The following is a 14,555-nucleotide window of genomic DNA, read 5'->3' as shown; positions in this document are numbered from 1 at the left end:
GCGTGCGTGGTATATGGACACATAGTCCATGCTGCATTTATCTGTCAGAGACAGGCAGCAGATAATCCTAATCTCTTAGCTATTTTAAGAGAGAGCATGACCAGATTTTATCACAGATCCCAAATCAGACAAGTTGCTCTGATGCACTTTAGGTACATTTGTGTTGTTTGCACAGGTTAGTGTAGCTGCCAAAAGCTGCCTGCTCTGAGCATTTGGGGCTGGGGCAGTTTTCTTACCTGACACAGTGGGTGTCTGTTGCTTGTTTATTTTTACCCCGCAATACCACATCTTTTCTTACTTAAGGTCCTTTTACCTGGGCTGGACCTGCCTGGCTCTGCCTCCTCGCCCGCCTCCCTCCTCCCTCCCCGTCTCTCCCACACCGGGAACCTGTGTCAGTGTTTTGAATCCCTACTTTGCTCCAGCAGGGAAACCAGACAGATTAGAAGCTAAAGCACATTTGACTGAAAGGCAGCTCTTCGCTTTCTTCTGCTGCTGCTTCCCCTTCCTCTTTTCCCAAAGAGACATGTAAACACATGTATTTTCCTGTTTAAATTTAGCGAGTTGGTCCTCTGCCTGTGCCTTGATTTAGCTCTTGGGCTGAGCCTTGCTCCTCCCTTCCCTACTCGGATAGGAGTCACAGGGATCTGGAGCTCGAGATTCCAAATTGAGCTGGCCTCAGGCCAGGTGACCCTTTCTTTGTAAGTTTCTTTCCTAAGCAGAGTTGGAGGGGGGGGAGCTGTGGCGGGGACCTGGGATCTCTTTGGTGTTGTTGGGTGGAGGTGGGGGGAAGTTAGTGAGGAGAGAAAGGGGGTGGAAGAGAGTAAGGGCTGTTGTTAAACAGTTTCTTACCGTAAGAGGGAGTTCAGACCTAGATCTTTCCAGTTAATCACACAACAAACTTAGCTCATCGCAATAAAAAGCTGCTCAGAGCCGACTGGTTCTTTTAGGCACTGAGTCGGAACAGGCTTCTCTCAGGCAGGCATCTCGTCCAGTGGGATCCGCCAGCGCGTCCGGCAGCACCATGTGGGGGACCAAACTTCTGCCAGTCCTGCTGCTGCAGCATGTCCTCCTCCATCTCCTTCTGCTTCCCATTGCCATCCCCTACGCAGGTTAGTCTTCTCTTCTTCCTTATGAGTCTTCCTTTAACTCTCTCCTGCTAACCTCTCCTCTTCTTAACACCCTCTTCACCCCTGCCTCAGCATCCTTTCTTAACTCCGTGTGTGGCATGGGTTGTTTTTTTTTTTAAACATCTCAGCTCTTTCTTTTGATATTCTCTTCTTCTGTTTGCAAAGCATTTACAATGATAATTAACATCCCCTGAATGTGTCCTTCTCCCCAACCCCAGCCCAGGCTCCCCCTTAGCCTCCTGGTTGTGGACTGTGGGGCAGGAATGAAGTGCTAATGCTGGCTGAAATTTTGCTGGGTTTGGACAAGTTTAAAGCTGAACAGAAGGTCTGGGCTTGAAGAGGGGAGAGTGACTGTCAGTACAACAGGGACTCCCTTCTTTCCAGAGGATTATTTGCCATGACATTCCTCTACCCCATGTCACTCAGTCAACTTTCAGCGCTAAATGATGACTTTATCCAGGTTTTCATCTGGAGAAGGCAGGTTAAACTCTGGAGATATGCATGTCATAAAAATGAAAGAGAAAGCCTCTCTTCTGAGATCTCATTCTGTCTGGGTATGGATGCCTGCCCTCTGAAACTGCAGTGCAACGGAGGCACAAACTGTGTGACTCTGATTAAAGCTGGGGAACGGCTCCTTTCAGTCTCCCATTTTCTCCCTCGAATTTACAGGTTGGGAAGGAACTGCTGGGGAGTTCGTACTACCTTCCTGGAAGTGTAGAGATTCCATTTGCCGCTTTGGGAAGTTTTCTGTTGTTATCAGGGCAAGAGGAAACATCTGTATTTGTTTGTACTCTCATTGTAGTGGCTGAGATGCCAATGGGAGAAGGTAGTGAGCACCATGGGTAGGCACGAGGGAATAAAAGAATGGAACAGATGCCCACATGGTAGACATGGCCCTTTCATAATACAAACCAGAGGGCTGGCCATATCTTTGGAGATAAGCTAAATATGAAATTTATCAGAGCTCTGATCAGTTTCTGATGTAATACCCTGGTTGAAAACATCGAGAATTTGCTAAATGACAAGGGAAAGCATTCGACCCACATGGCTTTCTTCTTCTATCTTGTGGAGTGGTCCTTGTGAAAAACAACAGTGTGCAGGAAGGACCAGTTTGAAAACAAGTAGGTACGATTTCCAAAGAGGTAAAAAAGAAGTTAGTTCCATCAGGCAGGTTATCATGCTTGAGGTGTGTCATGCTAAAATGAACTCTCATAAGGCATTGCTGATTTTAGGGGATTTTGAGCGTAAACTGAAATCACGGCTAATATTTGGAGGGCTTTCATTTTTAAAGGTTCAAATGGTGACGGTCTGAAGTATATTACGGTTACCTGAAATCATCTTGCTAATGCAAAGGAAACACAATGTGGAAAACCCAAACGGTAGATCAACCATAGACAATGTCTATTTGTTTTTGGCATGCATTACGAAGTTTTGGCAGGAGATATACATTCGTAATTATATTTCACTTTGGCTAATGTTGAAATGACAGCGTTTCCTGAGTATAGGGAGAATGTAGCCCAAGAGTGTGCTGGCAGGCAAGGCAAGGCCAATTGGGAATTACAGATATGCTGTGAATAATTCCTGAAGTGGATAATGCTAAAATTGTCATCAAAAAAGGGTCTGGCTTAGGTTGGGTGGCAAGTTTATTTTGATAGATTTTTTTTTTTTTTAATAACATTCTCCAAAATGGAGACCATGGATAGTCCTTAGAACATATAAAGTTTGTCCTTTTTTATATCTTCTAACATTAAACATTTAGGGTTTTTTGTTGTTGTTAATTGCTTTGGTTATACTTTTAGGTTTATCCTGAGTCTACATTTGTACATATTGCAAAATAATACAATGTTACAAAAGTAGTGGATACTATAATGAGGTGACAACCAATTATAACAGAATGTATTATGGAGATCATTTATTGAAATGTTTCTTAAGAAATATGCAAATAGTGGATCCAAGCCATCCTTACAGGAGGAGCTGGTCTACATAGAATTACCCCCATCCACTTCCACCTACATTGGAAACAGATATACAATTCTCGGTACCAAAAGAAGCATTAAGTAAGCATCTAATGTCCAGGAACCTGTGGAAATATAAAGATGGACAAATGAGAAAGAAACCTACACTTGTTAAGCAACTATTATAGACAATGTCCTAAAAAAGAAATTATCTAACTCTAATAAGATTTGCAGTATTCAATTTATTTTACATGGGGAAATTGAAGTTAAATTGAGGTTAACAACCTTAATTATCTTATGGTAAAGAGATAGAGCTGAGATTCCTACCCAAATCTATGAGAAGGCAATATGTGCTGGGTTTTTTTTTTTTTTTTTTTTTTTGCCCTTTTATTTATACTGAAGCCAGAAACAGTGAAATCAACTGAAATTGCTTTTTAAAAATCCATTTTTCTAAGCAATATATGAAAATCTCCATGTTAGAAATACTATAATACTATGGTTTAGAGTTCATTTCTAGCTTAAGAAATTTGGGGGAAATATGGTACCCAAATTGAATATGGAAAAATGGATAATAGTATGGTCAGTATGGAAGTTGGGGGAACACAAAGTGGCCAAAGACATAGAGGTGAAAAGCATGAGGACAGGTAACCATGTGCGACTGGTGCACTGAGCACCTGACCAGTATGGCCTGTGATTAGAAAAATGAGATAGGGTTGCATGCATAAGCATGAATATTGTGGCAACCTGTTCTGAACATCTGGGGTAGTAGTTGGAAATCTTAAGAGTAGACAAGAGACCTGACTTAAGTTGTACTTCAGCATGGTTGTTTTGGTTGGTGCATGGAGGGAGAGTTGTTGGCAGAAACAGGTGGTGAGGGAAGAAATCAGGAAGAAATGTCTGTGACAATGACATCCTGAACAAGGAAGCTGAGTTAAGATGAAGAAGGGAGGCCCTGAATCACATCTTGACTATCACTTCATTGTATCATCTTCATTATACATTATACATACATCTTCAATACACTTCATTGTATAATCCCTCTTTGGAAGGGATTATCTTGCTTACTTCTCAAATACCAACTGGGAAATCCAAGCCCTAGATAACAGCAATGAGACTGTGAATTAGTATTTATGATTCTTGTCTTTGGGAAGGCTAAAATCTCCAGTCACAACCATTCCCTCCATTAATTATTTGTGTACTTTCATCTTAACATCTTGCCACTTCAAGCTGTTAATCACTAATCATGTGGGTAGGTTTCTCAGAATATGTGGAGCCAGATTCCTGCTTCTTTCCACACCCTGCAAATCCTTTCCTTGCATGGTTTTCCTTTGAAGTCAGTGGTTAGTCCATACAGAGAAGAAAATATATGAGGTACTGAGAGAAATGAGTGTGAGGCCAGGGACCAGAGGGAGAAATGTGTCTTTCTTCAAGCACCTTGATACATTTGACCCTACTTTCTGTTTGTAGGTTTTCACTAAGATCCTAATGATTTCAGCTCTAAAACAGGGATTTCTGGTTCTTCAGGAAATATAGCTTCCAGAATGTTTTCCCATACTGGGAGATGAGGAGAAAGGAGTTGTAATTTAAAGTACAAGAAAGCATGACAAAGTTGCAGTGATCTCTCATCCTTTGATTTCATTTCAATATTTTGTTAATAAACTTCAACTAATAATTATGTACACAAACAAACAAAAAAAAAGTAGGGAAAAATCTGATCCAAAGTGGTGGGGTTTTTTTGTTGTTGTTTTTCTTGTTTTTGTTCTTGTTTCTTTAAGTTTCTTCCCAAATTAAGCTGATCTTCTAACTGTTTTCAGTAAAACAATCATCAGTTGTTAATACATATGGAAGAAAAAGTTGAATATCTTTTCAGAAAAGGAGTTTTATTTTGACATGCTGTCTTTTAGACTCCTGTTTAAATTTTTCTTTTACTGAAGAAGAAATCAGTTTTATAGATGCCTGGATTACATGATGTACAACGAGCTTGAACTTCAGTTTTGAGTAATTTGTTACTGACCCAATAGAAATGACTAAATTATAAAGGAAAGCTTCTCAATCATGAGAAATAAATAGTGAAAAGAGGATTCTGGTATCTGGTTCCCATTGCCTTTGGTTAGCTCTGTAGCCCCATACAAGCTTTTCACTCCTATTTATTATCTAGTAAAGGGAAATCATAGATTTATTTGCTTTTCTGGATGCTTTTTATCTTTAGATGAAAGACGTGATGGAAAAACTTATCAACAAGCAAGAATTAGGGGCGCCTGGGTGGCTCAGTGGGTTAAAGCCTCTGCCTTCCACTCAGGTCATGATCTCAGGGTCCTGGGGTCGAGCCCCACATGGGGCTCTCTGCTCAGCGGGGAGCCGCTTCCCCCTCTTTCTCTCTCTGCCTGCCTCTCTGCCTACTTGTGATCTTTGTCTATCAAATAAATAAATAAAATCTTAAAAAAAAAAACAAGCAAGAATTAGACTATTTTTATGAGGTATAGTCACACATTAACACATCTCAATAGGACAACTGAGGATCAGTGGGATTAAACACAACGAACAATCCCACAGAGACCTGTTTTCTCTACAGGAGTCTTCAATACTTGCCTTCATATTGCATGGTATTGAGCCAAGAAACCGGAGCATCCACAAGGGGTTCTGTTTTATTTGCTAATTAGTAAAATACATTTCTGAATTTAATGTTTGCCTCAGGCTTTTAAAATTTAGTTTTCTGCTCTTCTCTCACATTTAGATATATATAATAAACACATTATTCATCAGGCCAATTTTAATTCTATATTTTTAGGTAACTGAATTTATTTGAGAAATATATATATGTATATAATCCACATATCTCTATATAGTTTTATTTAATAGATTTTCAGCATCCATAAACTACTATTTGTTTCTAAGAAATACTCCAATTTACATAGGAAATCAGATGATTACTATTCTGTGAAACACTTCACAGCACTTAAGATATAGTGCACTACGGTCAAAGGAAGAAACTCCTAATGCAGAGACATATCTTCCATTAACATGGTTCTGTGGCAGAAACCAAAATGTGAAAAGAATTATACCACTTATTTGCTTGGGAGCATAACAATTTCTTTTCTGTCAGAAATTAAAGAATGGAATTTCAAAAACAAAGCCGAAATTTTGCACATATATAACATTTTTATCCAAATTAATGTCTAAATATTTACTTAATAATTATAATTTAAATAGCTCCAAATATAATATAACTTTTATTTTAGTAGACCGAGTCATCGGTATATTAGCATTTCAGGTAATTAAACAAAGTCATTTGGCAAGTCGGTAAGAATGCCAGGATTATCATCTGTCTTCCAACATTATGCAAGTCATTTGCTCCACACTCAATAAATAACATGTTGATAGATTATTTGGTTGAATGAATTCCTATGTTAAAATGTCTTTTAAATTATATCTGTTGTACCATGGCCATTCCATCTTGTAGGGCAAAGAAAAGTTAAAAATGAAAACATTTTTACAGAAATTAGTACCAGTCTTTTGGGGAGTGTGTTGTAGAGTTTTACAGAGGACCAGAAATTTAGAGGACTTCATGTTTTCTTTTATTTATTGTGGACTTCAGGTTAGGCTGGACATTAATGAATAGCATCTGCATGTTTAATAAACCAACTGGAGCCAGTGGTTGCTGGCAAATTGAGGGTGTGATGCCATTGTTTGTACCTCACTCTGCTAGCCATATTTCCAAGTTTTCTGCACAAAAATTTTCACCTTCTTTTCTTGGCACATTTCACCACATATAAAGACCAGGAATGCATTTCCTGCTCAAGCATCCAAGTTTCTTTTCTACTGATAGCTCTGAACTGGATCTTCAGAAAATATTTATAAGCCATATTTCTACCTACTTAGAATTTTTTTTTTCAAAGATGGCATCATGAGTGTTAAAGAGCGGGGGCTGGGGGTTCTGAAGTGAGGCAGCTGGGTTTCAAATGAGTTTTGCTAAATGGGCAATTAATTTTTCCCTGTGTCTTGGATTCTTCATCTTAAAAATGAATATATTATTACTGCCTTTGTTATAAGGATGTTCAAAAGAACTGGCAGGTTTATAAAAAATAAAAAATTATATTAAAAAAAAAAAAGAACTGGCAGGCAGAGGAGAGGCACAATCATGCCCATCCTTATTGTACAACAGATGCAGTTTCTTAGACATTTTGATCCTCATTTTGAAGATGGTAACCATCACTAGAAACTAGGTAACTTTGGGCACATCAAGAATGAAGCAGTAGTTCTTGATACTCTAAAGTCATCTATAAGATTAAGTCCTTTAGGATGTTTTAGTTCTGTTTTTCCCATTTTTAATAGGAGGCTTCGTGCTATCTAGGGGCCTTGTAGAATACACTCATGAAGAAAAATGATATTGCTACATTAAAGCTTGAAGTTTTACATACATTTGATTTATAGCATTTGGCTTAATTTCAAGACAAACAATTCAGTTATACTTAAGAAATAGTGCCCCCAAGCACAGAAAACACTTCTGTAGGAAATGAGAAGGGCTAAAATCTGAATAATATGAAATACTTTAAAGCGAGCCAGAAGAATTTATCCTTTGCACCATTTTTAGTGAGAAGTTTCTCACATGTAATTGAATTGACTTATCTAATTAATACTATAACTTACATAAAGACCAACTGTAGAAGGAAATGACAAATTTAATTATAGAGCATGATATGATATGCCTGGGCATTTGCTTTCATACTTTTTGGAGAGTATCATGTCATTTATTTCTGTAGAGTGAACTCTGTCCTAATTTTTAAAAGCATATTTCATTTTAAAGTATGTAGATGAGTGACCCTACACGACAAGTTAACTTATTCTTCACTGATTACAATATTCCTCTCTTGCTTTTAACTATCCAAGAGTATCAATCCCACCTCACTTCACCCCCAATCTTTGGAGCTCTAGAATGTTCTCAGATAAAATCACTATCTTGTGGATGATCCTTAAGGACATTTTTTTCTATATGAGCCTTAAAAGCTTTTCCTCCATTTTTTAAAAAAAAATTATTATTATTAATAGAAGGACAGAAGAAAAGAAGAAACACACTTCATGAATTCAAAAAGTCAGCAAAGACTACTCTAATTAAAGAAGACCCATTACTGAAGATAAAAACAAAAAAAATGAACACTGCAGACCAATGTGCCAATAGATGTATTAGGAATAAAGGACTTCCATTCACTTGCAAGTAAGTTGCTTCATTTTGTTCTTAGGGTAACTATCCAAATATAGCATCTACTAATTATCATCATGGGTTTTTGGGGGGCTATTTTTTCCCTTTGTATTCAGTGTAATTTGCCCTTAAAAGCATAAGTTTGACTTTAGTCTTAACTCATTATAACAGAAAATGTAGCTCTAAGCTGATGGAAACATGAGTAAAGGGGAGCACATAAACAGGTATCTTTTAGAACTCAGAGTGCCTTTGGTTATGGAATTTGTGTTTTCTCATCTTATGAACAGTTGGACTTTATAAACTAAACTTCCATTAGATTGCCTTTTATCCAACATTTTAAAATATTCTATTCAGAGTAATTTTTTTTTTCCTTGCAAGAGGAGTGAAGGAATTTTCAGAATATAAATTGGATCAGAGCCAGAATTTACTGCAACTTACATCATTGTCTTTAGGGATTTAAATAAAAGGTGTTGAGAGAATTAGATAAAAAAAAAAATAGAAGGATTGGTGTCAGCAGCAAAGGCTGTTCAAAAGGAGTTGGGTGTAGTGATGATGAAGTTTCAGGTGAAAAGTTAAAGAAAGATTCAAAGAGGCATGAGGGGATCCAAATGGAGGGTTTTCTTATCATTTGCAATTCCCTGTCTAACCTCATAGGGAAGAATTCCTTCCTACTTTGCCAGTGATCTCAAGGATAAGACTTGGGGCCACGAAGGAGACTCGTGCATATGAATAATTTTCTGAATTGCCAGAAGAAAATGCAATCCTCCTTCTTGTTTGTAAACATTCCCATCCCCTCATTTACTTTATACCCGTTTATTCCCTATTTCATTCTGTTTTTTACAGGACTGTGCATGATATCCTGTCAGTTTTGAATTCTACTCTACTGCATTTGGACAGTGACATGTAATGTGAACCCATTTTAGTAATGCCGTGGCAAGCGATGCTAATCTCGTTTTACCTTTTTCAGAGAAATGAGTGTTATGGGCCTGGGGGAAAGGACCTGATCAGAGGAGGTCCTCAACAGATGTAGTGCAGGACAGACTATCTCCCTTCTATTCATATACAGCTCCTCTGAAAGTATTTTTATTGCCAAACTGCCACTTTCAGGGAGATATTTCCTGGCAAGTGGAGTGGGGAATTGACTTTGCAAGTTTATTCCTATGATAATTCTGTTTCTTTTCCTGACTTTCATGCCTTGAGATTGTTAAAAATAAATTAGAGAAAACTACTCTCAATCAACATCAGAGCTGTGTAGATTTATGGTGATATTCTGACACTTGAGGAGGTTGGATTTATTGTATTTTCCCCTCACAGGCTTGGGAAGGTGGGGCAAGGGAAATGGGAGAACTTCATCTTATTGTTTATTTTTAACTCTGAACTTGAAAATACACTGTCCTGAATCCATGAGAAAGGAAAGTATTACTACCTTTTGATTTTCACCTTAGTCAGCCTTATCTCCAAAAAGCAAAATAAAACAAAAACCTTCCCTATGTTTTATTTAGGAGGAACTAGAATGATTATGCTGCATTAGAGAACACATGTAACTTGATTACAAATCTTTACATATCCCATGCATATGAAGTTTCATACTTTCCTACTATATTCTGGTTGAGTTACATTTAGCCTTCAAATTTACTGCAAACTGTGCAGAAAACCACATGTATAATATCTTTGTACAGAAAGAATTCTTCTGCCCAGAAATGTGTCATCCTTCTCACTTCTATATATATGCACATGTATTTGCAATCACTAAATACATTGGTTGTTCAGAACTGAATGGACATATTGTGATACTCTGAAATTAGATTCTTAATGAGTTAAAGGATCTTTTTGCAGGCTTGTTACATGGACTAGAGTCATTGAAAGACAATGGCAAATATGCAAAGTGCTTGGAAAACACCAACAATGCTGTGTGAAAACATCTGTGATTCAGTGGGTGAGGGGTGGAACATTCTCAAACACGATCTCCTCCTGAGAAGGTATCAACAATATTGATTTTACAGAGATCGAAGTTCTTTTTTGCTGGGTAGGAAAGAGGACCAGAATGCCTGATTCTAAGCTCCTCAGAAAACTGCTATCCATGACTTGACTCAAGAGAAGAAAATACGAGGCTTTCTTCTTCCACCCATGACTGAGTAACTGGTACTGGAATTGCCTACCTGCTGTAAACAACTAGAAACTAGACAAAGTAAATTACTGAAAGGAATATAATAATTAAAATAAGGAGAAGATAAAGACTCTTAAAGTCAAACTTAAAAGAAGATGCAACTCTAGATTGTTTGGATCCAGTCTATTTGGAGGCATGAAGTGATTCAGGAAACACTTTTCTGAGAGAATATGGCATTGTAATGGAATGAGCAAAAAGGGTGAATTCAAGTCAGCAAACTGCAAACTTGGTTACCCACTTGTCAGATGGAATTGCCTGTGTGTATTCATGGAAACAAATCTCGCATGTTCCTGATGGGGCTCATGAGTCACCTCCAAGGCATTCTCATGTCGAAGCCATATTATCCATAGAAAAGTAGTTATATATGTGTGACTCAACTTTATTTTAATGTGAAGTAAAGTAGCAACTGTAACTTTAACATTTGGTTTTAGATGTCTGTTTAGTTTTTTTTATATGTCGTCTTTTTCTAATTACTATGCCTTCAAAGTCATTTAACACACTCCCAGCATGCTATAATAACATTATAGAGAATTTAACATGTATTACATAAGGCTACAGCCCACCAGATCAAAATTCAAATCTATTAATAGCCAATCCTCTCAAGTTACCTGCCAGCACTGCAAAAATATACTTTTTATGATTTGCTCTTAATTACAATTTCAGCTGTAAGATGTTCTTGTAGTTAGATATTTCAAATCTTCAATGTATAAGTCAAAGCTCAAAGTTTATGCATATAATTTTTGAAGTTATTTGGATATTGAATAAAATGTACTATATAAAACTATGAGATCATAGGTAAAATACTTTAAATAATTTTATAGCATATTTTATGTTTCATAAAAGTTATTTCTCCTTATTTAAAATTATTTAAAAGTTGGCAATTTAAAGTAAGAAATAAGGGACTAGCTTGGAATATCTGAAATTATGAGAAAAATAGATGTTCTTAAAAGATATTATATGGATTAGAAATGAAAAAAATCATTATTCTTAGAAAATCTATATTTCTTTTAATTAGTTACTTAAACTAATGGTGGTGCCATTGCAATTAGCACAAACATAGTGAGGAGTTTTAATACCATTTTTTAAAGGAAGGCAAACAGTTCAGTTTCTACATTTCTACATTTCCACTTCATTTTCTACATTGTAAAACATGGTAACACTTAATATGTTGAAAATTTTATCAAGTTCTTTACTATTCTCAGTTAAGGTTTTTTTCCTACTTATCATTTTGTTTAGAGAGATTTTTTTTAGTGAACAACAAAACCCAATATCATATTTAGCTATAGGAATGATGATTGTAGGAGTGACACATTTTTGTAATTTTCTTCAAGACAGATATATCAAGAGCATATGCAATGTGATATTAATAGATTTTTTAAATTAAAAATACCTAGCAAGAAAGTCTATTTAGGGAACATTGCTTTACATAATCACTGATCCTGATACAAGATTTTCATAACCTTTAATAAGCATCCATGTTTTATAACTCACCAAGAAGGGATATAATATGCAAAATTTTACAGACATTTGATTTCAGATCCCTTTTGCTAGGAGAATCTCCTAGACTGTGATTTGGCTAATACATTTTAGGAAATATCTTTTTAGAATGTACTTTACACAATTACAAACTTTGGGAATTAGTCATGATATATCAGATATAATCATTTGTACATACTTAAAAACAAAATCTTCCCACTTGCTGTGTACTTACAAAAAAAGTCTTCAGAAATAATCCAGGCAGTTGTGTTATATATTGATTTTGCTTGTTTAAGATTTCATTTTTCTAGACATCGTTTAAAGTAATGAGAACATTACTAAATAGTATTCTTATATGTAAATCTACACGTATGAAAACTTGTTCCTTCTTATTTGGCATTCAAAATGGTAGTTTCAAAAATCACTCATGTTTATTATGATGCATATATAACTGTGTGTTTTCTTTTATATTGCCCTCCTTGGTTAAACCATGTACCCATTCTTTAAAAACTGTATAAATTGTAGTATTCCTTCTTTTCATTTAGATATTTTTTTCAGGGCCTTTGTTTTTGATAAAGCAAGGAAACGATGCCTCTGGTTACCTTTCAATAGCATGACAAGTGGAGTGAAAAAAGAGTTTGGTCATGAATTTGATCTCTATGAAAACAAAGGTAACTGGTTCTCCCTAAATATTTCATAACAATATAAAGCATAAAATATATGTAATTTTCTGTCACAGTGCTCTTTCCCACTAATTTTTCTATTATATGCTGGATCTGTTACACAGTCAACTAGTCCTTTAAGACAGAGTATACTAGTGTCTTGACTATTTCAATATGGTATTTTAAAGAGAGTATTTCCCAAACTTCCCGTAATTTGACTGCTCCCTCCCTCTTTATTTATTTCTAGGAGCATATCCTAGAACTGATGTTGTCCATGTTCATTTTAGAAAGTGCCACCTTAAATTAATAGTTTAAAACACCTTATATCATAGTATATTTTGAGCTTATTACATAGCATTTTAAATGTTCAAAACTTTGGGTAACTAATCTGTCATGGTGGTGATTGCTGATAATTTAATGTGGAGATTTTGAAATATTAATTGTGTCTTTTCCTAATTATATACTTTGAAAATCTTTGAAAGAAGAATTGACATTATATTATTTATTAATGTGTCTATTTTGTTTATCTGATACTATATTCACAGGTATTTACTTTGGTCCAAAGCAGATTTGTATCGAGGAAATAACTGGAGACTGTTAAATAAATATGAGTTTTACAAAATAAATCTCTTATCACATGAAATAATAATTATGGATTATATTTATGATAATAGTATTTATTTCAAGTTAAGTATTTTCTTAAACTGTATTGTGTCATTAAATTTGAGTATTTGGTAATATACACGAAATCTCCCTGGTAAAAACATAGACACTTAAAATTAATTTATGGTAGAAAATAAGATAATCCTAAAAAAAAGAAAATAAGATGATCTCTACATATAAATCTTAATCATAATTTATGATCTAGTATAAGATCACCTCTTAATCTTCTAGGTTGCTAGTAACTGTATATACTATTATTTGATAGGAATATATAGTTTGTTTAAATTGAATTGCTTTATAGTTTTGCAGCCAAAATGTTAACAAAAATATAGAAAATAAGAATCAACATAATACAACTGTCACTTAGACATACACACAGACGCATGTACAAAAACCTATACATTTTTACTAAGATAAAGACAAGTTAGTTACTTTTATTATCTTAAAGTAACCCTTTGAATTGAATAGATTTTACATATTACTTAATTTTTATATTTAACATTTTCTTAAAATAGTATTATATTTGAGCAAATTATTCGGTCAAATTAAGTTTGCCTAGCCAGTTGTGTATATGCACTAATCTACATTAAGTATATAGACTAATCTCTGCTGTTATCCAGGAATATAGTCATAAAATTAAAACTTCTCAGAAGTCTTTTTCTTGTTTTGTATTATTCTGAAATGTATTGTTTTGAAAATAGTAGAAACTGCAGGCAAGAAATGTCAGTATGATTTGAGCGAACTTATAAACATTAAGTACTTAAAGATTTGGATGGAATTTTCTTTTTCTTTTTTAATATATATAACATATGGTACACATAGTTATAAAATTTTTCCCTGCTTTCTTCTGATAGACTACATTAGAAACTGCATCATTGGTAAAGGAGGTAGCTACAAGGGAACGGTATCTATCACTAAGAGTGGCATCAAATGCCAGCCCTGGAATTCCATGATCCCTCATGAACACAGGTAAGAAAAGCATGGAAAAAAGAGGGTAGAACCTTTCTTTTTTACATGTGTGTTAGCAATCTCCTGTGAGTCCTTCAGAATAATCCTACGGTTCTATAATAATGGCCAATTTTGCTGAATTGCATTAAGCCAAGGGTTATGTGAATTCATGACTGAGATTCAAAGGTGAATAAATTTATCATGAAGATGAAGCCTAACAGTATCTTACCTCAAAAATGTCAGCTCATACATCTTGGTGTTGGTGAGGAAGTAATGAAAAGGTGATTAAAAAAAAAATTTCCCCCCTCCTCTCTTTGCCTTCCAGAAACTACAGCACTCTGCAGCTAGAGTGGAAAGGTT

The 14,555-nt window shown here is 35.5% G+C and overlaps 1 protein-coding gene across 8 annotated transcripts in view; it reads left to right on the top strand.

Moving 5' to 3' along the window:
- Positions 1 to 566: 566 nt before the first annotated feature.
- HGF (hepatocyte growth factor) overlaps positions 567 to 14,555 on the top strand; it is a 101,173-nt gene continuing 87,184 nt past the window's right edge. For 4 of the 8 annotated variants that reach the window (XR_009352817.1, XM_059170964.1, XM_059170962.1 and 1 more), the window contains exons 1-4: positions 820 to 1,109; positions 8,129 to 8,294; positions 12,481 to 12,593; positions 14,102 to 14,216. Coding sequence is in view for 7 of the 8 variants with exons in the window: in XM_059170964.1 (XP_059026947.1) it covers positions 1,022 to 1,109; positions 8,129 to 8,294; positions 12,481 to 12,593; positions 14,102 to 14,216 (482 nt within the window). In the remaining variant the exon portion in view is untranslated. Of the gene's footprint in view, positions 699 to 818; positions 1,110 to 8,128; positions 8,295 to 12,480; positions 12,594 to 14,101; positions 14,217 to 14,555 lie in introns of those variants that run through there. The other 4 variants (XM_059170965.1, XM_059170967.1, XM_059170963.1 and 1 more) reach the window with 3 other exon arrangements.

Source organism: Mustela lutreola, chromosome 4 (genome assembly GCF_030435805.1).
Source record: "Mustela lutreola isolate mMusLut2 chromosome 4, mMusLut2.pri, whole genome shotgun sequence".
Taxonomy (NCBI): domain Eukaryota; kingdom Metazoa; phylum Chordata; class Mammalia; order Carnivora; family Mustelidae; genus Mustela; species Mustela lutreola.
The sequence above is the reverse complement of the archived record's forward strand: the minus strand, read 5'-3'. Positions and strand labels throughout refer to the sequence as shown.